Source organism: Pristiophorus japonicus, chromosome 7 (genome assembly GCF_044704955.1).
Source record: "Pristiophorus japonicus isolate sPriJap1 chromosome 7, sPriJap1.hap1, whole genome shotgun sequence".
Classification (NCBI taxonomy): Eukaryota; Metazoa; Chordata; class Chondrichthyes; family Pristiophoridae; genus Pristiophorus; species Pristiophorus japonicus.
In genome coordinates, this window is record NC_091983.1 from 195,130,893 (window position 1) to 195,156,075 (window position 25,183).

At 47.4% G+C, this 25,183-nt stretch overlaps 1 protein-coding gene across 4 annotated transcripts in view; it reads right to left on the minus strand.

The window, feature by feature from the left end:
* ak9 (adenylate kinase 9) overlaps window positions 1-25,183 on the minus strand; it is a 702,269-nt gene that overhangs the window by 320,488 nt on the left and 356,598 nt on the right. For all 4 annotated transcript variants that reach the window (XM_070885675.1, XM_070885673.1, XM_070885672.1 and 1 more), the window contains exon 21: window positions 9,357-9,554. In XM_070885675.1, the coding sequence (XP_070741776.1) occupies window positions 9,357-9,554 (198 nt within the window). The remainder of the gene's footprint in view (window positions 1-9,356; window positions 9,555-25,183) is intronic.

The following is a 25,183-nucleotide window of genomic DNA, read 5'->3' on the forward strand; positions in this document are numbered from 1 at the left end:
TGGAAACATAGAAAATAGGTGCAGGAGTAGGCCATTCAGACCTTCGAGCCTGCACCATCATTCAATAAGATCATGGCTGATCACTCACCTCAGTACCCCTTTCCTGCTTTCTCTCCATACCCCTTAATCCCTTTAGCCATAAGGGCCATATCTAACTCCCTCTTGAATATACCTAACGAACTGGCCTCAACAGCTTTCTGTGGTAGAGAATTCCACAAGTTAACAACTCTCTGGGTGAAGAAGTTTCTCCTCATCTCAGTCCTAAATGGCTTACCCCTTATCCTTAGATTGTGACCCCTGGTTCTGGACTTCCCCAACATCGGGAACATTCTTCCTACATCTAACTTGTCCAGTCCCGTCAGAATTTTATATGTTTCTATGAGATCCCCTCATTCTTCGAAACTCCAGTGAATACAGGCCCAGTCGATTCAGTCTTTCCTCAAATGTCAGTCCTGTCATCCCGGGAATCAGTCTGGTGAACCTTTGCTACATGCCCTCAATAGCAAGAACGTCCTTCCTCAGATTAGGAGACCGAAACTGAACACAATATTCCAGGTGTGGCCTCACCAAGGCCCTGTACAGCTGCAGTAAGACCTCCCTGCTCCTATACTCAAATCCCCTAGCTATGAAGGCCAATATGCTATTTGACTTCTTCACAGCCTGCTGCACCTGCATGCCAACCTTCAATGACTGATGTACAATGACACCCAGGTCTCGTTGCACCTCCCCTTTTCCTAATCTGCCACCATTCAGATGATATTCTGCCTTCATGTTTTTGCCACCAAAGTGGATAACCTCACATTTATCCACATTATACTGCATCTGTCCAAGTCACCCTGCAGCCTCTAAGCATCCTCCTCACAGCTCATGCCGCCACCCAGTTTAGTGTCATCTGCAAACTTGGAGATATTATTCTCAATTCTTTCATCTAAATCATTGATGTATATTATAAATAGCTGGGGTTCCAACACTGAGCCCTGCGGCACCCCACAAGTCACTGCCTACCATTCTGAAAAGGACCAGTTTATCCTGACTCTCTGCTTCCTGTCTGCCAACCAGTTCTCTATCCACATCAATACATTACCCCCAATAACGTGTGCTTTAATTTTGCACACCAATCTCTCTTGTGTGGGACCTTGTCAAAAGCCTTTTGAAAGTCCAAATATACCACATCCACTGGTTCTCCCTTGTCCACTCTACTAGTTACATCCTCAAAAAATTTGAGAAGATTTGTCAAGCATGATTTCCCTTTCATAAATCCATGCTGACTTGGACCGATCCTGTCACTGCTTTCCAAATGCGCTGCTATTTCATCTTTAATAATTGATTCCAACATTTTCCCCACTACTGATGTCAGGCTAACCGGTCTATAATTCCCCGTTTTCTCTCTCCCTCCTTTTTTAAAAAGTGGTGTTACATTAGCTACCCTCCGGTCTATAGGAACTGATCCAGAGTCGATAGACTGTTGGAAAATGATCACCAATGTATGCACTATTTCTAGGGCCACTTCCTTAAGTACTCTGGGGTGCAGACTATCAGGCCCTGGGGATTTATCGGCCTGAATCCCATCAATTTCCCTAACAAAATTTCCTGGCTAATAAGGATTTCCTTCAGTTCCTCCTTCTCGGTCCCCTAGTATTTGCGGAAGGTTATTTGTGTTTTACTTCGTGGAGACAGAATTAAAGTATTTGTTCAATTGGTCTGCCATTTCTTTGTTCCCCATTATAAATTCACCTGATTCTGACTGCAAGAGACCGTCGTTTGTCTTCACTAATCTTTTTCTCTTTACATATCTATAGAAACTTTTGCAGTCAGTTTTTATGTTTCCAGCAAGCTTCCTCTCATACTCTATTCCCCGCCGCCTAATTAACCCCTTTGTCCTCCTCTGCTGAATTCTACATTTCTCCCAGTTCTCAGGTTTGCTGCTTTTTCTGGCCAATTTATATGCCTATTCCTTGGATTTAACACTATCCCTAATTTTCCTTGTTGTCTATAGGGCAACAACCTATGGCCTCATGAAGAATCTCCTATCTCCGGCAAAACCAACAGAGAAATCCTACGAAGAATTGTGTATGCTGGTCCGGGAGCACCTAAATCCTAAGGAAAGCGTTTTGTTGCCAAGATATCGATTCTACACATGTCAACGATCGGAGGGCCAGAAAGTGGCGAGCTGTGTCGCCGAACTAAGGCGCCTCGCAGGACATTGTGAATTTGAGGGTTTCCTAGAACAAATCCTCAGAGACTTTTTTGTACTGGGCATTGGCCATGAGACAACCCTTCGCAAACTGTTGACTGTAGAAACTCCGAATCTAAGTAAAGCTATAACGATAGCCCAGGCATTTATGTCCACCAGTGACAACACCAAACAGATTTCGCAGAGTAAAGAAGTTTCGGCCAGTACTGTGCACAAAGTTACGTTGTTTTCGAGCAGGAATATACATGGCAGAACGTACACGCCGGCTGCTGCTGCCCGACCTCAGATGACCCAGAGTCCGCCATCAATCGTTAATGTAAGGCAGTTAACACCTTGTTGGCGTTGTGGAGGTGATCATCGGCCCCATCAATGCCCCTTCAAGCACTATGCGTGCAACGGCTGCAGAATGGGACACCTCCAGCGAATGTGCAAGCAAGCTGCAAACCCTGCAAACCACCATGTTGCAGAGGAAAATCTATCCACTGGGGTTCAGGCTGAATTGGAGACTCGTACCGAGGAGACAGAAGTATACGGGGTACACACATTCACCACGAAATGTCCACCAATAATGTTGAAAAGTGAACTGAACGGAATTCCAGTATCTATGGAACTGGACATGGGTGCGAGTCAGTCCATAATGAGTAAAAAGGCCTTTGACAGGCTGTGGGGCAAAAAGGCACACAGGCCCAAGCTCAGCCCCATTAACACCAAACTAGGACTTACACCAAGGAACTAATCCCTGTAATTGGCAATGCAGAAGTCAAAGTCTCCTATGACGGAGCAGTACACGAACTCCTGCTGTGGATTGTGCCACGGGATGGCCCCACAGTGTTTGGCACAAGCTGGCTGGGAAAAATCCGCTGGAACTGGGACGACATCCGAGCACTTTTGTCCGTCGACGACGCCTCATGTGCCCAGTTTCTGAGCAAGTTCCCATTGTTGTTCGAGCATTGGAAGCTTCTCGGGGGCGAAAGTGCAGATCCATTTGATTCCCGGTACGTGACCCATCCACCACAAGGCATGGGCGGTACCGTACATGATGCGTGAAAAAGTAGAAATTGAGCAGGACAGACTGCAGCGAGAAGGCATCATTGCGCCAGTGGAATTCAACGACTGGGCCAGTCCAATTGTCCCGGTACTTAAAGAGGATGGCACGGTTAGAATTTGTGGGGACTATAAAGTAACGATTAACCATTTTTTGCGACAGGACCAGTACCCGCTACCCTATTTGCGACGTTCACCAAGCTGGACCTGACTTCGGCCTACATGACGCAGGAGCTGAAGGAGTCTTCGAAAGGCCTCACCTGCATCAACACATACAAAGGTCTGTTCATCTATAACAGGTGCCTGTTCGGGATTCGGGTCGGCCGCGGCAATCTTCCAATGGAACATGGATAGCCTGCTAAAGTCGGTTCCTCGCACCGTGGATTTCCAGGACGACGTACTGGTTACAGGTCGAGACACCATTAAGCACTTGAAGAATCTGGAAGAGGTTCTTAGTCGGTTGGATCGCGTGGGGCTCAGTTTGAAATGCTCGAAGTGTGTTTTCCTGGCGCAGGAGGTCGAGTGCTTGGGAAGAAGAATCGCAGCAGACGGCATCAGACCCACCGACGCCAAGATGGAGGCCATCAAGTACGCGCAGACCACAGAACGTGACAGAGCTGTGGTCGTTCCTGGGACTCCTTAACTATTTTGGTAATTTCCTACCTGGGTTAAGCACTCTGCTAGAACCCCTACATGCGCTACTGCGCAAGGGAGACGACTGGGTATGGGGGAATTCACAAGAGGCTGCCTTTAAGAAAGCCAGAAATCTGTTGTGGTCAAACAAACTGCTTGTCCTGTATAACCCTTGTAAAAGATTAGTGTTAGCTTGCGATGCGTCGTCATATGGGGTCGGGTGTGTGTTACAACAGACTAACGAATCGGGGATTTTGCAACCGGTCGCATATGCGTCTAGGAGTTTGCCCAAGGCTGAAAAGGCCTAAAGCAAGATTGAAAACGTGGTTCTGGTGTGCGTTTACGGGGTAAAAAAAATGCACCAGTACTTATTTGGCCTCAAGTTTGAGCTTGAAACTGACCACAAGCCGCTCATATCGTTGTTCTCTGAGAGCGAAGGGATTAACACCAATGCCTCTGCCCGCATCCAAAGATGGGTACTCACGCTGTCGGCATACAACTATGTAATCCATCACAGACCGGGCACAGAGAACTACGCAGATGCTCTCAGGCGGCTGCCATTGCCCACCACCGGGGTGGAAATGGCACAGCCAGCGGACTTGCTCATGGTCATGGAGGCATTTGAGAATGAAGAAACCCCCGTTATGGCCCGCTAGATCAGGACCTGGACCAGCCAGGTCCTTGGTAAAAAACTGTCCTTGGTAAAAAAACTGTGTCCTCCATGGGAGCTGGTCCAGTGTCCCAGTGGAGATGTAGGAGACGATTAAGCCGTTCCACAGGTGCAAAGACGGAATGTCCCTGCAGTCGAACTGTCTGTTATGGGGCAATCGCGTGGTCTTGCCCAAGAAAGGCAGAGATACGTTCATTTGTGAACTGCACAGCACCCACAAGGGCATTGTAATGATGAAAGCCATAGCCAGATCACATGTTGGTGGCCCGGCATCGACTCAGATTTAGAGTCATGCATGTGCCAGTGCAACACTTGCTCTCAGCTGAGCAATGCACCCAGAGAGGCACCGCTAAGTTTGTGGTCGTGGCCCTCCAAACCGTCATCAAGGATCCACGTGGACTATGCGGGCCCATTTCTAGGCAAAATGTTTTTTGTTGTCGTGGACGCTTACTCAAAATGGATTGAATGTGCGATAATGTTTGTAAGCACGTTCATGGCCACTATTGAAAGCCTACGAGACACATTTGCCACGCACGACTTGCTTAATGTCCTAGTCGGCGACAATGGGCCATGCTTCACCAGGGCTAAATTCAAGGAATTCATGACCTGCAGTGGGATCAAACACGTCACATCTGCCCCGTTCAAGCCTGCATCCAACAGCCAGGCAGAACGGGCAGTTCAGACCATCAAGCAAAGCTTGAAATGCATGTCGGAAGGCTCCCTGAAGACCCGGCTGTCCCGAGTGCTGCTCAGCTACCGTACCAGACCCAACTCACTGACTGGGGTTCCCCCAGCTGAGCTGCTCATGAAAAGGGCGCTAAAAACAAGGCTCTCTCTTGTCCACCCTGATCTCCATGATCACGTGGAGGGCGAACAGCTCAACAAAGTGTGTACTATGACCGCGCAAATTTGTCACGCGATATTGAGATCAATGATCCTGTGTTTGTGTTCAATTATGCACATGGTCCCAAATCGCTCGCTGGCACGGTAACAGCCAAAGAGGGGAATAGGGTGGTTCAGGTCAAATTGACCAATGGACAAATGTACAGAAAACATTTGGACCAAATTAAATTGCGGTTCACCGACAGCTACGAACAACCCGAAGAAGACATCACCAACTTTGACCCTCCAACACACACACAAGTGGCAACTGACATCATGTTTGACTATGAAGCCGAAATCACCATCCCCAGCAGCTCGGCAATGCCGACTGTCCAACAGCACAGTGAAGAACTAACCTATCATGTATTTCACCATCTTGCAATGACTATAAGTATGTAACTGTAACTCATGCATACTGTACCTGTACCCTTGTAATGCACAGCCTGACCACAGTGAGTGAGTTCCTCACCTGGGCTTCCAGGTCTAAAAGGGGAGGTCCCACCCAGGATCAGCACTCTTCAGTCCTGGAAATAAAGTGAAGGTCACAGAGTGACCGTGTCTGATATATCCATGCCTCGTGTGAGTTTGTAACAATGTGCAGAGACACTACATAACCAACTCACCCACACCCACATTTATACCAAGACGATCGACAAGGGAGCGAAAAGCCCCAGATCGCCTCACCTTCTAAACAAGTATACTGTTGACTTCACGGGGGAGTGATGTTATTTAACCCCTTGTAACCTGTATTACACTACCACCAGAGGGCCTACCTGTTGGGGTCCCAAGGGATCCCAGCATCCCTTGGGAGCACGGTATATAAGCAAGCCACCCTCCCTGCCCCCCCCCCCCCCACCCTGCACTCTGGAGTCTTATTAACGGAACTAAGGTCACACTTGCTCATTGTACACAGTACTCAGTTTCATCCTTTATTATGAGCATAACATTAACGATCAACCGAGTCTCGTTACAAGACCAGTACCCGCTACCCAAGGCAGATGACCTGTTCGCAACGTTAGTGGGGGGAAGTCGTTCACCAAGTTGGACCTAACCTCCGCCTACATGACACAGGAGCTGGCTGAATCTTCGAAAAGATTGATGTGCATCAACACGCACAAAGGACTGTTTATATACCACAGGTGCCCTTTTGGGATTCGCTCAGCTGCTGCCATCTTCCAGAAGAACATGGAGAGTCTGCTGAAATCGGATCCGCACACCGTTGTGTTTCAAGGCGACATCCTGATCACCGGTCGTGACACCACCGAACACCTGCACAACCTGGAAGAGATTCTAAGTCGACTAGACAGAGTGGGACTCAGGCTGAAACGTTTTTTTCGAGCACCAGAGGTCGAAATTTTGGGGAGAGATTGCGGCAGATGACATCAGACCCACGGACTCAAAGACAGAGGCCATCAAGAATGCACCCAGACCACAGAATGTGATGGAGCTGCGTTCGTTCCTGGGACTCCTCAACTATTTTGATAACTTTCTACCCGGGTTAAGCACTCTGCTGGAACTGTTGCACATGTTGCTACACAAGGGTGACGACTGGGTTTGGGGTAAATCTCAAGAGACAGCCTTTGAGAAGGCCAGAAACCTACTTTGTTCTAATAAGTTACTTGTACTGTATGACCCGTGTAAACGATTAGTGCTAGCTTGTGATGCATCTTCGTATGGAGTCGGCTGTGTGTATCGGGCAAACTTCAACCGATTGCATACATGTCTAGTCTGCCTAAGGCTGAAAGAGCCTACAGTATGGTCGAGAAAGAGGGGTTAGCATGTTTATATGGGGTTAAGAAAATGCACCAATACCTATTTGGACTTCGGTTTGAGCTTGAAACCGACCACAAACCGCTCATTTCACTGTTTTCAGAAAGCAAAATTATAAACACTAATGCTTCGTCCTGCATCCAAAGATGGGCACTAACATTGTCCACCTATGACTATGTCATCCGTCACAGACTAGGCATGGAGAACTGTGCTGATGCCCTCAGTTGGCTACCATTGCCCACTACCAGGGTGGAAATGGCGCAGCCCGCAGAGTTGCTTCTGGTCATGGATGCTTTTGAGAGTGAGGGGTCACCCGTCACTGCTCATCAGATCAGGACCTGGACCAGCCAGGATCCTGTGCTATCACTTGTAAAAAGTTGCGTCCCAGGAGCTGGTCGGCCGTTCCCAGGGAAATGCAAGATGAAATTAAGCCGTTTCACCAACGCAAAGATGAAATGTCCATCCAGTCGGATTGTCTCTTATGGGGTAATCACGTGGTTTTGCTAAAAAAAGGCAGGGAAACTTTGATACACAACCTACCCAATACCCACCCAGGCATAGTCATAATGAAGACTATAGGCAAGTCGCATATTTGGTGGCCCAGCATTGACTCGGACTTAGGGTCATGCGTACACCAGTGCAACACATGCTCACAATTGAGCAATGCACCAATGGAGGCTCCATTGAATTTGTGGTCATGGCCCTCTAAACCGTGGTCTAGGATCCATGTAGATTTTGCTGGCCCCTTTCTCGGAAAGATGTTTTTAGTTGCAGTGGACGCTTACTCTAAATGGATTGAATGCGTAATCATGCCATCCAGCACATCCAGTGCCACCATTGAAAGCCTCCGGGCCATGTTCGCCACCCATGGCTTTCCCGACGTCCTTGTCAATGACAATGGACCATGTTTCATCAGTTCGGAATTCAACGAGTTTATGACCTGCAATGGCATCAAGCATGTCAGGTCTGCCCCGTTTAAGGCCGCATCCAACGGTCAAGCGGAGCGGGCAGTCCAAACTATCAAGCAGAGCACGAAACGCATGACGGAAGGCTCCTTGTAGACCCACTTATCTCGGGTTCAGCTCAGCTACCAGACGCGATCCCACTTGCTCACTGGGGTTTCCCCTGCAGAATTGTTAATGAAGAGAGCACTCAAAACCAGGCTCTCTGTAGTCCACCCGGATGTAAATGATCATGTGGAAACCCGGCGTCACCGGCAAAACATGTACCACGATCGCACGGCTGTATCGCGTGAATTGATGTTAACGACCCTGTGTTTGTCCTTAATTACGGTCATGGTCCTAAATGTGTCGCTGGCACTGTCTTGGCCAAGGAAGGGAAGAGAGTGTTTATAGTCAAACTATTGAATGGACAAACATGCAGTTCACTGAAAAGTAGGACCAATCTGAAGAGGACATCACCATCATCGATCCACCAACACACACCCAACCAGCAATCGACCTCACTGTCAATCAAGAGGATGAACTCACCATTCCCAACAGTCCTGTCAGACCAGCCACGCTGCAGTACAGCAATGGTCCGACCAACTCACCCACGCCAGAGTTTGAACTCAGACGATCGACCAGGGAACGTAGGGCCCCGGATCATCTCAACTTGTAAATAATTTGTATCAAAGACTTTGGAGTGGGGGGTGGAGTGATGCTTTGTATGTAAACATTGTAACTGTGTAAGACTTGCCACCAGAGGGCGCAACTGTTGGAGGCCCAAGGGTCACCTGCATACCTCGTGCAAGGGAATATAAAAGGTTGTCTGCCATGCTGCTTAGGCACTCAGGAGTTGTATTAAAGAGACTAAGGTCACATCAGTTTTAGCTCACAGTACTCAGTCTTGTGGAGTTCTTCCATACTTAACAGAAGTGGTGCAACAAAGTTCACTAGATTGATTCCTGGGATGAGAGGGTTAACCTACGAGGAGAGATCTATGGAACTGGACACGGGTGCGAGTCAGTCCATAATGAGTAAAAAGGCTTTCGACAGGCTGTGGTGCAACAAGCCACAGGATTATTGCAGACCAAAAATATTAGTGGGTTTATTAACAAATTACCTATCTTCTCTGTATATTTTTACTACATCATCTGATAGAAATTGTAATATTTAATCATGCTGTAATTTTTAAAAGCAGACTGAAAAGATTCTCACTTACTCTCCAGAACTTCAACAACTTCGTCAAGAAGAGCTTCAGGAGTTTTCTCAGCAATCTCCAATTTTGTGAATACAGTTGAGGAAAGCACTGACTCTATTGCATTCCAGCCATGCATGTAATCAGAGAGAATCTTGCGATAATGATCCATTTCTGGGCCTTCTGGATAACCTCCCTCAGGAACCTCAGGTAATATGATTTCTAAGTTTGATAACGAAACAGAATTGAATTTACTTCCACATATATTTGTCATTTCATCAAATTTCGTAAAGTGTTTTTCACTTATGAGTTCTGTAATATGTCGACCAAAGAATGTTAACAAAACCTAATTTCCAAAGCTTGCATTTGGGAGGTTGCCAATCAATGCCTTGATCTTTTAATTTATTTTAGGGATGTGGGCAACATTGACAAGGCAGTATTCATTCTAGTTGTCCCAAGGACATTCAGAGTCAACCACGTGGTGTGGAAATGGAGTCATATGTAGGCCAGATTGGGTTGAGTTTGCAGTGTCAGGAGAATAGTGAACCAGTGGGTTTTTCATTACAATTCAGCAGCTTTCCTGGATGCATTCTGGTGCTAGCGCAGAGAGCGTAAGGAGCGTGTGGCAAACCAGACTCCCCACCCACCCTTTCCTTCAACGACTGTCTGCCTCACCTGTGACAGAGACTAATTCCCATATTGGACTGTTAAGTCACCTAAGAACTCACTTTTAGAGTGGAAGCAAGTCTTCCTCGATTTCGAGGGACTGCCTATGATGATGATGATGGTGCTAGCCCTTAAATTACCAGATATTTTTAAATTAAATTTCACAACTTGCCATAGTGAGATTTGAACTCACTGGTTGCTAGTCCATTACCATAATCACTAGGCTAATCATACCACTTGTGGGGCATCAAGAACCATATTTGATTGGTGAAGATAGGAAAGCAGGATGATCGAGTACTTGTCACACTTGTGGCCTGCCACCAGTGGCATAATCCCCTTTAAGGATTCTTACTGGGGCAGGCTGTCTTGGCTCCTATTAGGTGCTGCAAAATCAGGCAGTCACAAGTTCATCAGTCCAGGCAACTAAGAAGAGATTTCTTTTGGAAGTAGCAGTGATGAGATTGAAGAATTAACCAGGTAAAAACATGGCTAGAATTCTTCCCTTATGGCTCCAAATTTTAACCTGGCTAGTTTTAGTCTGGTGAAGGGAGGCAGTAGTCACAAAACCACAGTACCCTGGACTATTTAAATTGGTCTCAGATATGGATAGTTGTGTCTGCTGGTAAAATGGCAGTTGCTTATTAACACGTAACCAAAATTTAATTTACATTACAAACATAACACTCGAGCCAACCTGTTGGTTGGCATTTTAGATTGTTCGGGGGAGAAATTGCACAGCGCCCGTTTGGGGCGATAACTTTTGCGGTAGCGAGTGAGTCCGATACGAACTTCCGGTTTAGCGCTCCAAGAAGGAAGTGGAGCGCTAAATCAAGCACTACCAGTTCCCTTGGAGCGCTAAAGGCGGCAAGAGGGGTGATAGCAGTGCAGCACTGCCCATTGTCGAGGGCAGCGCTGCTGGAAATGGAGACTCCTTCCCACCTTTAAAGGGGCCATTGCTGCAGGCTCTGCATTTCAACGATGTCCCTCGTCGCCGACGGCAGCCGCGAATCATGACAATGAGCCCCAAGCACTCTAACTGAGTGCAGGGCTGATCAATTGCGGCACATCAAGATTTTCAAAACACAACCCAAGGTGTAAAAAAGACTTTGTATGGACACAAGCAGCCTTACCTTTAAATACCGCTCCCCAAGCGGCTCGCCTCCCTAACACCTCCTGCAGCTGTCGTTGTTGTCGCCCGGCGATGCTGAGGGGGACGGAACCGAAGCTCGGGTCTGGGCGCTACTGGGGAGATTAGCAGCACAATGATGTCACGATCACCGGGTGCAGGAGATTGTAGCCCTCGGGGTTACCGTTGCTACAAACCTCAATGGGAATTTTGCGGGTGTCGGTACTCTCACCGCGCCCGGTTGCAAAGCCAGTAGCACCCCGTTATCACTCCCCGGAAACGCTAACAGGAGGTGCAAAGGAGGCAAATTTCTTCCCCTTAGTATTTAGCTTTTGACAGTCATTATTGTAAGTAGTAAACAATATTGTAAAGAGAGATTGTGTCACTAAGGGAGTTCCCTTATATTTTAAGCATGGATTTCTAACTTTCCACAGACAAAATTAGGAACTAGGCACCTTTTGCAGTGGGAGGAGGTTCATTCCTGGATAAAGTTTACCATCACGTTTGGTTACCCAAAGTAATTTCATCTCCCTTCATATAGACCCTTCTCCTGATCAGCCTATTGACAGGTCTACACTCACCCGAAAGGTTCATACAACTGGTTCACTCGCCAACTAGAGATAGTGAAGCTGATTATCACATCCGATCTTGTAACCATGTGCATCAGGGATAGCACCCATGCAAGAATATGAGCGCTGAGCACAGTATAGTTTGTGTGTTGAGCTTTATTACTATATTGAGGACAAGCTAGAAGCTGGGATTGGCAATTCAATCAATAGGGGGTGGAAAATCATTTGCTGCCACAAATCTTAAAGTTCTGCAACAGCTTAAAGAGCAATGCAATTTTTCAGACCCAAAGGGAAGATCTGTTGCCAGAAGCTTGCTATCATGTCTTCCAGCAGTGAGGATGCGACTGGACGTGATGCTGAGATCATTCAAAGCTTTGGATAAGGACAACAATGGCTCCATCAAAGTTAACATCGTGGAGTGCCTGCAACTCACCATGCCCTCCTCGAGCGCTCGTCTCGGCATCAGCTCTTCCAAGAGAACTGACGATGTCATCACTGCTTGTCACTCAGTCCTTTGTTTGGCGGAAGGGGGAGCGGGTGAAAATATATTTTTCTGCATGTTGGCTTTTTATAATTAGAGACATCTGCGAACGCAGCTCAGTGGAAAGGCCGTTGATTTGGCGGCTAATCCTGACCATTCTCAAACTTTTCCAGAGGCACTGGAACTCTTAATTAAATGCGGCTGAAGGCGGATGTCTAATTGTCTGGGGATAGTCTGTGTCTGTTAGCAAGTGAGGCATGCTGTTTGGCAGAAAGTGGCTACCCATGTGAATGCCAGCAGCATTATTCCAAGGACCTGGCTGCAATGCTACAAACACTGAATGATCTCAACAGGTGTGCTAAGTTAGAATACCCATTCAGTTTTTAAAAATTATTCGTTCATGGGATGTGGGTGTCACTGGCAAGACCAGCATTTATTCTCCATCCCTAATTGCCCTTGAGAAGGCGGTATAGTGAGCCACCTTATTGAACCAATGCAGTCCATGTGGTGAAGGTACTCCCGGATTTTGACTCAGTGATGAAGAAGGAACAGCAATAAATTTCCAAATCAGGATGTTGCATGACTTGGAGGGGAACTTTCAGGTGGTGGTGTTCCCATGCGCCTTCTGCCCTCGTCCTTCGAGGCGGTGGAGGTCACATGTTTGGGAGGTGCTGTCGAAGAAGCCTTGGCGAGTTGCTGCAGGTCATCTTGTACGAAAGAAAAAAAGACTTGTATTTATATAGCGCCTTTCACGAGCACCGGACATCTCAAAGCGCTTTACAGCCAATGAAATACTTTTGGAGTGTAGTCACTGTTGTAACATGGGAAATGCGGCAGCCAAATTGCACATAACAAGCTCCCACAAACAGCAATGTGATAATGAAAAGATAATCTGATTTTGTTATGTTGATTGAGGGATAAATGTTGGCCAGGATACCAGACACCCTTGCTCTTCTTCGAAATAGTACCATGGGATCTTTTACATCCACCTGAGAGAGCAGACAGAGCCTCAGTTTAACATCTCATCCAAAAGACGGCACCTCCAACAGTGCAGCACTCCCTCAGTACTGCACTGGTGTGTCAGTCTAGCTTTATGTGCTCAAGGCCCTGGAGTGGGAATTGAACCCACAACCTTCTGACTCAAAGGTGAGAGTACTACCCACTGAGTCACTGGCTGACACTAGTAGATGGTATACACTGGACATTTTGTAGATGACATATGATGGACATCCAGTGGTCATGAAAGGTGCTATATAAATGTCTTTCCTTTTTATAAAAACAAGGAGGCGAGTACAGGAGGAGGTCAATTCAAACTGAAGCCTCTCACTCCTTTCAAAAAGGTAGACAGAGATCTCAGGCAGGAACAATATGGAAAAAGCAGGTCAATGACCATCACCATTTCAGGAGCACTTGACAGCAGTCAGTCACCTCTCATGCAGGGCGCCATCAACTGCACGCACATGGCTTTGTGGGCACTATATGTAATGTATGCACCTGTGAGTATGCTCACAGATTTGCAGAGCTGTTGAGTTGTGAGTGGCTTAGCGAGTCATGTGATGTTCACAAGACTCAATAAAACCCCAGCCTGTTGGGTTCAGGGGATCCACGATGAGGCAGGTGGTTGTGAGCCTGGTGGATGAACTGATAACGTGCAGTGTGAATGTTAAACCTTTGCTAATAAACCAACTAGTTCTTAATAGCAATGTGTTGGTGTGAATTCTTAAGCAAAGAACCCATGAAGCAAATACATTACATGTAAATGCTGAGATGTACCACAACCGCAAAGGTTACAACTCGCTGAATGTGCAGTTCTTGTGCGACCGTGTTCAGCACATCACGATGGTGAATGCCCAATATCCTGGCAGCAATCATGATGCCTTTATTCCGCTATAGTTCACTGCTTCCACAGTCTTTGAGCCACCAAGTCAAACCAGACAGTGGCTACTGGGCGACCAGAGCTATCCTATCCCTTGATCACCTGATTCGTCACTCCGCTCTGCAACCCAAACACACGTGGCCAGCATGTGTACAACGAGAGCCACGCTGCTACACAAAACATCATAAAGCAGACCAATGACGTCCTTAAACAAGGCTCCTGTTGCCTGGACCGCTTTGAAGGAGCCTTATAATACTCACCAGAGCGGATGTCCCAATTCGTGGTGGTCTGCTGTATCCTCCACAACCTGGCTATCATGAGGGCACAGCCCTTGCCACCAGGAATACAACCACCAGCTCAGGAGCAGGAGGAGGAGTAAGAGGAGGAAGTGAAAGCAGTCAGAGGAGGCAACCTAGACAGTCCCTTTCTTTCCGGAATATCCGGGATCGAATCATCCCCGAGGTATGATTGAACGCAACCCCAATTCCTCATTCAATAGTAGTCCCATACATTACCTTCCCTTTGTTAAGAACAGAAGAACATAAGAAATAGGAGCAGGAGTAGGCCAAATGGTCCCTCGAACCTGTTCTGCCATTTAATACGATCATGGCTGATCCAATCACGGAATCAGGTGCACTTCCCTGCCGGCTCCCCATAACCCTTTATTCCCTTATCGGTTAAGAAACTGTCTATCTCTGTCTTAAATCTACTCAATGGCCCAGCTTCCACAGCTCTCTGAGGCAGCGAATTCCACAGATTCACAACCCTCTGAGAGAAGAAATTCCTCCTCATCTCAGTTTTAAATGGGCGTCCCCTTATTCTAAGATTATGCCCCCTAGTTCTAGTCTCCCCCATCAGTGGAAACATTCTCTCTGCATTCACCTTGTCAAGCCCCCTCATAATCTTACATGTTTCAATAAGATCACCTCTCATTCTTCTGAATTCCAATGAGTAGAGGCCCAACCTACTCAATCTTTCCTCATAAATCAACCCCCTCATCTCCAGAATCAACCTAGTAAACCTTATCTGAACTGCCTCCAAAGCAAGTATATCCTTTCTTAAATATAGAAAGCAAAACTATACACAATATTCCAGGTGTAGCCTCACCAATACCCTGTATACTGTAGCAAGAATTCCTTGCTTTTATACTCCATCCCCTTTACAATAAAGGGCAATATTCCATTGGCCTTCCTGATCACTTGCTGTACCTGCATACTAACCTTTTATGTTTCATGCACAAGTACCCCCAGGTCCCGCTGTACTGCAGCACTTGCAATTTTTCTCCATTTAAATAATAACTTGCTCTTTGATTTTTTTTCTGCCAAAGTGCATAATCTCACACTTTCCAACATTATACTCCATCTGACAAATTTTTGCCCACTCACTTAGCCTGTCTATGTCCTTTTGCAGATTTTTTGTGTTCTCCTCACACATTGCTTTTCCTCCCATCTTTGTATCGTCAGCAAACTTGGCTACGTTACACTCAGTCCCTTCTTTCAAGTCATTAATATAGATTGTAAATAGCTGGGGTCCCAGCACTGATCCCTGCGGCACCCCACTAGTTCTTGATTGCTAACCCAAGAATGAACCATTTATCCCGACTCTCTGTTTTCTGTTAGTTAGCTGATTCTCTATTCATGCTAATATAATTACCCTCAACTCAATGAACTTTTACTCACCATCATAGCGTCATTTTGGCCACAACGCTGAAATAAAAGCCACCATAATTCAAACTTTATTCAGATATCCATCCAATATTGCATCAAAAATTTAACTAATTACCCTTGCGCATTCTCTCGGTGACAGTCTTGCGTGTGCCTTTGCCTATCCGAGTGTTCCTACATAGTGTTACCCTAGTGGCTGCAGCATGGCTACTGGAAGGTTGATGACTTTCAGTGGGGGAGACTGCAGATGGCCTTGCAGGACAACCTCGAGGAGCTCTAGGCCCAGCAGGCCTGGCTTCAGACTGCACCACCTCGGCATGGGCAGCAGCAGACTAGGCTGGCTGGCTGACAGGCAACATCAAGAGCAATGGCGGAGGGCCACTGGTGGGAGGACGAATGCTGTCATCCTCAGTGAGGACAGCACTGTCGTCCTCCACAGATCCATTGTCATTCCCCAGGGGAAGCTCCTCAGCAATCCTAGTAATTTGCTGAAGTACAGATTCTGGTGTGCTGTGACACCCTGAAAGCCCCTTTCAACACTGGTAAACCCAGCCACGGTGGCAACAGCCTGTGCTTGCATGATTTCAGTTTGAACTTCCATTGCAGCACTCAGATATTGGGTGGCTTGAGCTGGTGCTGCAATGGAAGCTCAGACTTCTGCCATCAGAGGCACCATGATGGTTGGTCCATAAGTGCATTAATGTATTGCCCAGCCCTTCTACACTGGAAACGATGGGCTCTGACCTCTGCCCAAAGGCCTGTGCAAGGCTGGAGATTGATTAAGGAAAACATTACAGTGCTGGAGAGAGAGAATGTCCTGGAGGGGGCAAGGACAGAATCTATTTAGTTAGAGTTGAGAAATAATAGAGGGAGCAATCTAAGGTAAGCCAATTTCAGTGGGTTGAGAATGGATCTGGCTCGGGTAAATTGGAATCAAAGATTAGCAGGCAAAACTGTCATCGAACAATGGGCTGACTTTAAAGAGGAGATGGTTCGGGTACAGTCGAGGTTGGGCAACCAAAACCAGAACTCCCTGGATGATGAAAGAAATAGAGTAAGGTGCAACAGGAAAACGGTACGTATGACAGATGTCAGATTGAGAATACAAGTGAGAACAAGGCTGGATATAGAAAATTCAAAGGGGGAGTGAAAAAGCAAACAAGAGGGGCAAAGAGTGAGTATGAGAATATATTGGCAGCCAACACAAAAGGTGTTGTGCATCTGTAAAGCATGCACTCCCATGTTCCACCACCAGGGAGCGCATCCCTTGAAGTTCCAGCATCCCATGGGAGCACTGTATAGAAGGCAGCCCCTAAGGCCTGTTCCTCACTCTGGAGTGTCTTAATAAAGACTGAGGTCACTGTTACTTTAACCTCCCTGTGTGCAGCCTCATCTGTGTTAGGAACACAATAACTGGCGACGAGTATATGAATCCAACGCAAAGATGCAGCAAACTGTGGGCATCTCGGAGGGTGAGGACTGGGAAGCCTATGTCGAATGGCTAGACCAGTACTTTGTAGCCAACGAGCTGGACGGAGAAGGAAGCGCTGCAAAAAGGAGAGCGGTCCTACTCATGGTCTGCGGGGCACCGACCTACAGCCTCATGAAGAATCTTCTGGCTCCAGTGAAACCCACAGATAAGTCGTATGAGGAACTGTGTACACTGGTTCGGGAGCATCTTAACCCAAGGGAGAGCGTGCTGATGGCGAGGTATCGGTTCTACACGTGCCAGCGATCTGAAGGTCAGGAAGTGGTGAGCCACGTCACCGAGCTAAGGCGACTTACAGGACAATGTGAGTTTGATGGCTACCTGGAGCAGATGCTCAGAGACTTTTTTGTACTAGGCACTGGCCACGAGACCATCCTACGAAAACCTTTGACTGTAGAGACACCGACCCTCAGTAAGGCCATTGCGATAGCACAGGCATTTATGTCCACCAGTGATAACACCAAACTAATCTCTCAGTACAAAAGTGCAAGCAATGTTCATAAATTAACTGGAACTGTGGTTGCGAGCAGAAATGTACAGGGCAGAAACCACGAGTCTGCAACTGCCAGCAGGCCTCAGGTGACCCAGATGACACAGAGTCCGCAACAAAGGATAAATGCAAGGCAATTCACACCTTGTTGGCGTTGTGGAGGCTTCCATTCAGCCTATTCATGCTGCTTCAAAGGGTATGTTTGCAAGAGCTGTGAAACAATGGGGCACCTCTAACAAGCTTGCAGACGAGTTGCAAGCTCTGCAAAACCTGCTAACCACCACATGGCAGAGGAAGATCAGTCCATGGTGGATCAAAGCAATTTCGAGCCTCAGAGAGAGGAGGCAGATGCTGAAGTACACGGGGTGCACACATTTTCGACGAAATGTCTACCTATAATGCTAATCGTAAAATTGAATGGCTTACCCGTAGCCATGGAACTGGACACTGGCGCTAGCCAATCCATCATGAGTAAAAAGATGTTTGAGAGACTGTGGTGCAACAAGGCACTCAGACCAGCCTTGAGCCCTATCCATACGAAACTGAGAACGTACACCAAAGAGCTCATCACTGTCCTGGGCAGTGCCATGGTCAAGGTCACCTACAAGGGCACGATGCACGAACTGCCACTCTGGATTGTCCCGGGTGATGGCCCCACACTGCTTGGAAGGAGCAGGCTGGGCAAAATCCGCTGGAACTGGGATGACATCCGAGTGCTATTACATGTCGATGAGGCCTCATGTACCCAGGTTCTCAACAAATTTCCTTCCCTTTTTGAGCCAGGCATTGGAAATTTTTCCGGGGCAAAGGTGTGGATCCACTTGGTCCCAGAGGCACGACCCATCCACCACAAGGTGTGAGTGGTACCTCACATGATGAGGGAGAGAGTGGAAATTGAGCTGGACAGGCTGCAACGCGAGGGCATCATCTCCCCAGTGGAATTCAGCGAGTGGGCCAGACTGATTGTTCCAGAACTCAAAAGTGATGGCACGGTCAGGATTTGCAGCGATTATAAAGTAACTATTAATCGTTTCTCGCTACAGGACCAATACCCGCTACCTAAGGCAGACCACCTATTTGCGACACTGGCAGGAGGCAAGACGTTCACCAAGCTCGACCTGACTTCGGCCTACATGACGCAGGAGCTGGAGGAGTCTTCGAAGGGCCTCACCTGCATCAACACGCACAAGCGACTGTTCATCTATAACAGCTGCCTGTTTGGAATTCGGTCGGCTGCAGTGATCTTCCAGAGAAACATGGAGAGTCTACTCAAGTCAGTACTACGCATGGTGGTTTTTCAGGACGACATATTGGTCATGGGTCGGGATGCCGTCGAGCACCTACAAAACCTGGAGGAGGTCCTCCAGCGACTGGATCGCGTAGTGCTGCGGCTGAAGAAGTCGAAATGAGTCTTCATGGCAACAGAAGTGGAGTTTTTAGGGAGAAAGATCACGGCGGACGGCATTCGGCCTACAGACGCCAAGACAGAGGCTATCAGGAACGCGCCCAGGCCACAGAACGTCACGGAGCTGCGGTCGTTCCTGGGACTCCTCAACTATTTTGGTAACTTCCTACCGGGGTTAAGCATCCTCTTAGAGCCCTTACATGTGTTATTGCATAAAGGTGAGAACTGGGTATTGCTGAAAAAAACAAGTAATTGCTTTTGAGAAAGCCAGAAACATTTTATGCTCCAACAAGCTGCTTGTATTGTATAACCCGTGTAAAAGACTTGTGTTAGCATTTGATGCATCGGCGTACGGAGTAGGGTATGTATTACAACAAGCTAACGTTGCGGGGAAGTTGCAACCTGTCACCTATGCCTCCAGGAGCTTGTCTAAGGCCGAGAGGGCCTAAAGCATGATTGAGAAAGAGGCATTAGCTTGTGTGTTCGGGGTAAAGAAAATGCATCAGTACCTGTTTGGCCTCAAATTTGAGCTGGAAACCGATCACAAGCCCCTGATATCCCTGTTCGCTGAAAACAAGGGGATAAATACTAATGCCTCAGCCTGCATACAAAGGTGGGCACTCGCGCTATCAGCATATAACTATACCATCTGCCACAGGCCAGTCACCGAGAACTGTGCGGATGCTCTCAGTCGGCTACCATTGCCCACCACGGGGGTGGAAACGGCGCAGCCTGAAAAGTTGTTGATGGTGGCGCAGCCCGCAGACTTGTTGATGGTCATGGAAGCATTTGAAAATGGTAAATCACCTGTCACGGCCCGCCAGATTAGGACTTGGACCAGCCAAGATCCTCTGCTGTCCCTAGTAAAAAACTGTGTACTGCATGTGAGCTGGGCCAGCATTCCCGTTGAAATGCAAGAGCTAATCAAGCCGTTCCAGCGGCGAAAGGACGAGCTGTCCATTCAGGCAGACTGCCTGTTGTGGGGTAACCGCGTAGTGCGACCCAAAAAAGGCAGGGAGACGTTCATCTCGGGTCTCCACAGCACACACCCAGATATAGTAATGATGAAAGTGATAGCCAGATCCCAGGTGTGATGGCCCGGTATCGACTCTGACTTAGAGTCATGTGTACGGCAATGCAGCGTGTGTGCTCAGTTGAGCAACGCGCCCAGAAAGGCACCACTAAGTTTGTGGTCCTGGCCCTCCAGACCATGGTCGAGGATCCATGTCGACTGTGCATGCCCGTTTCTCAGTAAAATGTTCCTGGTGGTGGTGGATGCTTTTTCAAAATGGATTGAATGTGAAATGATGGCGGGAAGCACCACCACAGCCACCATTGAAAGCCTGAGGGCCATGTTTGCCACCCACGGCCTGCCTGACATACTGGTCAGTGACAACGGGCCATGTTTCACCAGTGCCGAATTTAAAGAATTCATGACCCGCAATGGGATCAAACATGTCACCTCGACCCCGTTTAAACCCGCCTCCAATGGGCAGGCAGAGCGAGCAGTACAAACAATCAAACAGAGCCTTAAACAAGTCACAGAAGGCTCACTCCAAACCCGAGTACTGCTAAGCTACCGCACGAGACCCCACTCGCTCACAGGGGTACCCCCGGCTGAGCTACTCATGAAAGGGACACTTAAAACCAGACTCTCGCTGGTCCACCCCAACCTGCATGATCAGGTAGAGAGCAGGCGGCAGCAACAAAATGTAAATGATGGTCGTGCCACTGTGTCACGGGAAATTGATCTGAATGACCCTGTGTATGTCCGAAACTATGGACATGGTCCCAAGTGGATCGCAGGCACGGTGATAGCTAAAGAAGGGAATAGGGTGTTTGTAGTCAAACTAGACAATGGACAAATTTGCAGAAAGCACCTGGACCAAACGAGGCTGCGGTTCACAGACTGCCCTGAACAACCCACAGCAGACACCACCTTTTTCAAGCCCACAACATACACCCAAAGGATTAACGACACCACCCCGGACCAGGAAATTGAACCCATCACGCCCAACAGCCCAGCAAGGCCAGGCTCACCTAGCAGCCCTGCAGGGCCAACAACACGTCAGCCCAGCAAGGGCACAGCCAACACGCCAGAACAGACATTTGTACTGAGGCGGTCCACCAGGGAAAGAAAGGCTCCCGACTGCCTCACCTTGTAAATAGTTTTCACTTTGACTTTGGGGGGGGAGTGATGTTGTGTATCTGTAAAGCATGCACTCCCATATTTCGCCACCAGGGAGCGCATCCCCTGAAGTCCCAAGGGATCCCAGCATCCCTTGGGAGCACTGTATGTAAGCCGACTCCTAAGGCCTGTTCCCCACTCTGGAGTGTCTTAATAAAGACTGAGGTCACTGTTACTTTAACCTCGCTGTGTGCCGTCTCATCTGTGTTAGGAACACAATAAAAGGTAATCCAAAAGTCTTTCCTAGGCATATAAATAGTAAACGGGTAGTAAGAGAAGGGGTACGATAGATTAGGGACCAAATGGAGACCTATGTATGGAGGCAGATGGCATGGCTGAGGTGCTAAATGAGTATTTTGCATCTGTCTTCAACAAGGAAGAAGATACTTCCAAAATCATCGTGAAGGAGGAGGCAGCTGAGATACTGGATGGGATAAACATTGATAAAGATGAGGTACTAGTAAGGCTGGCTGTACTTAAAGTAGATAAGTCACCAGGACCGGATGGGATGCATCCTAGCATTCTAAGGGAAATAATGTTGGCAATTGCAGAGGTACTAGCCATAATCTTCCAATCCTCCTTTGATACGGGGATGGTGCCAGAGAACTGGAGAGTTGCAAATGTTGCAAGCTTGTTAAAAAGAGGGTGTAAGGATATACCCAGCAACTACAGGCCAGTCAATTTAACCTCGGTAGTGGGGAAGCTTTTAGAAATGATAGCCCGAGAAGAAATTAACAGTCACTTGAACAAATGTGGATTAATTAAGGAAAGCCAGCACGGATTTGTTAAAGGCAATTTTTGTAACAATTTGATTGAGTGTTTTTGATGAGGTAACAGAGGGTTGATGAGGACAGTGAGGTTGATGTGGTGCACATGGACTTCCAAAAGGTGTTTGATAAAGTGCCACATAATAAGCTTGCTAGCAAAGTTGAAGCTCATGGATTAAAAGGAACAGTTTCAGCATGGATACGAAATTGGCCAAGTGACAGGAATCAGGGAGTAGTGGTGAATGCTTGTTTATCAGACTGGAGGAAGGCACACAGTGGTGTTCCCCAGGGGCCGGTACTAGAACCACTGCTTTTCTTGATATATATTAATGACTTGGACTTGAGTTTTTGTATTGGACTGTACAGCCACCTAAGAACACATGCTAAGAGTGGAAGCAAGTCTTCCTCAATTCCGAGGGACTGTCTATGAATGAATGAATGAGACTTGAGTGTACAGGGCACAGTTTCAAAATTTGCAGATGGCACAAAACTTGGAAGTATAGTGAAGAGGATAAGGAGAGACTTCAAGAGGTCGTAGACAGGCTGGTGAAATGAGCAAACACGTGGCAGATGAAATTTAATGCAGAAAAGTGCGAAGTGATGCATTTTGCTGGAAGAACAAGGAGAGGCAATATAAACTAAAGGGTACAATTCTAAAGTGGGTGCATGAACAGAGAGACCGGGGGTATATGTGCACATGTGGCAGGGCATGTTGAGAAAACGGTTAAAAAAGCATACGGAGTCCTGGGCTTCATAAATAGAGGCATAGAGTATAAAAGCAAAGAAGTTATGATGAACCTTTATAAATCACTGGTTCGGCCTTAACTGGAGTATTGGGCCGGATTTTCGGCAGGTTTTCGCCTCGATTTGACCCTCTGTGGTGAAAACCCGGTTGCAAAGCACGGGCGGGATATTTGCGGCAGCACTTTCAAGTGCCGCCGAGGAGAGGTGCAACGATGCGGATTGCGTTACCGTCGTACTTTCGTCTCCCTCCCGACCTGTACACCACGCCCAGAGTACAGACAGGTCAAAATTGTCGGTACAACACTGCCAGCAGCAGTAAGTATGAAAAGCTGCAAAAAAGGTAAGTTAAAGTTTTCATTTTTAAATTATTTTTCAACAATTTGCTAGCTAAGGGTTTTGTCAATGTTTTTGGAATGTTTGGAATGTTTTTTGCAATTTCCCCCCCCCCTCCCAAGGCCTCTATCAAGCGGCCACGGACTAAAGTTGCCGAAACTCGCGTTTTGCGCCAAAAATAGCCGTGCAATGCCTCCTTTACCGAGACGTAAAGGCCGAAAGTTAGTCCTAAAACCGTTCGTGCAAGGTAATCGCTAATTTTGACATAATGCTACCGTTTTTGCTGAAACACCCTGAAAGCTGAAAATCCGGCCCTACGTGTCCAATTCTGGGCACCGCACTTCAGGAAGGATGTGAAGGTCTTCGAGAGGGTGCTGAAAAGATTTACAAGAATGATTCCAGGGATGAGAGGCTTCAGTTATGTGAATAGACTGGAGAATCTGGGATTGTTCTCCTTAGAACAGAGAAGATTGAGAGGAGATTTGATGGAGGTGTTCAAAATCATGAGGGGTCTAGACAAGAGTAGATAGTGAGAAACTGTTCTCATTGGCAGAAGGGTCGAGAACCAGAGGATACAGGTTTAATGTGATTGGCAAAAGAACTAAATGCGACATCAGCAAAATCTTTTTTTTAACGCAGCAAGTGGTTAGGATCTGGAATGCACTGCCTGAAAGGGTGGTGGAGACAGATTCAATTGTGGCTTTCAAAAGGAATTGTACAAGTACCTAAAGGAAAATAATTTGCAGGGCTACGGGGAAAGGGTAGGGGAGTGGGACTAGCTGAAGTGCTCTTGCAGAGAATCGGCACAGGCTCGGTGGGCCGAATGGCCTCCTTCTGTACTGTCACCATTCTATGATTCTTCTTCTTCACTCTCCTCTCCCTCTTGTTCTTCGTCCATTAGCTGGGCAGGCTGTATTCCTTGGATGTCTGAAACGAAAAAGGCACAAGGCTTGTGATGAGGGTAGAGTTGTGGTGAGAGGAGGGAGAGAAAGCAGGAGCTGCATGCTTACACCATGTGCAGATTGTAAATGAGAAGGGATGAAGGGGAAGTGGGGTGTAAGGATGATACCGTACAAGGATATCAGCATCTTGTATTCCTTCAGCCCCGCCACTGGCCACATGCTCAGCCATACCCCTGCCAATAATGTCCAGCACTCTCTTCTTGAAGGGGGTGAGGTGATGCAGGCGCCCCGGTCCGCTGCCAGTTAAGGTCTGCTGTTGTCTGCTATGCGCCACCTTTTCCTGCAAGAAGAGCAGAGAAACCCAAGGCAAAAATCAAAAAGAGCCACATTACAGCAAAATTCTAAAGGGGCAAAGTGTGTTAAAAAGACAAGCCTGAAGGCTCTGTGCCTCAATGCGAGGAGTATTCGTAATAAGGTGGACGAATTAACTGCACAGACAGCAATTAATGAATATGATATAATTAGCATCACGAGACATGGCTCCAGGGTGACCAAGGCTGGGAACTCAACATCCAGGGGTATTCAACATTCAGGAAGGGTAGACAGAAAGGAAAAGGAGGTGGGGTAGCGTTGCTGGTTAAAGAGGAAATTAACGCAATAGTAAGGAATGACATTAGCTTGGATGATGTGGAATCTGTATGGGTGGAGCTGTGAAATATCAAAGGGCAGAAAACGCTAGTAGGAGTTGTGTGCAGACCACCAAACAGTAGTAGTGAGGTTGGGGACAGCATCAAACAAGAAATTAGGGATGCGTGCAATAAAGGTACAGCAGTTATCATGGGTGACTTTAATCTACATATAGATTGGGCTAACCAAACTGGTAGCAATACGATGGAGGAGGATTTCCTGGAGTGTATTAGGGATGGTTTTCTAAACCAATATGTTGAGGAACCAACTAGAGGGCTGGCCATCCTAGACTGGGTGATGTGTAATGAGAAAGGACTAATTAGCAATGTTGTTGTGCGAGGCCCCTTGGGGAAGAGTGACCATAATATGGTAGAATTCTTCATTAAGATGGAGAGTGACACAGTTAATTCAGAGACTTGGGTCCTGAACGTAAGGAAAGGTAACTTCGATGGTATGAGACGTGA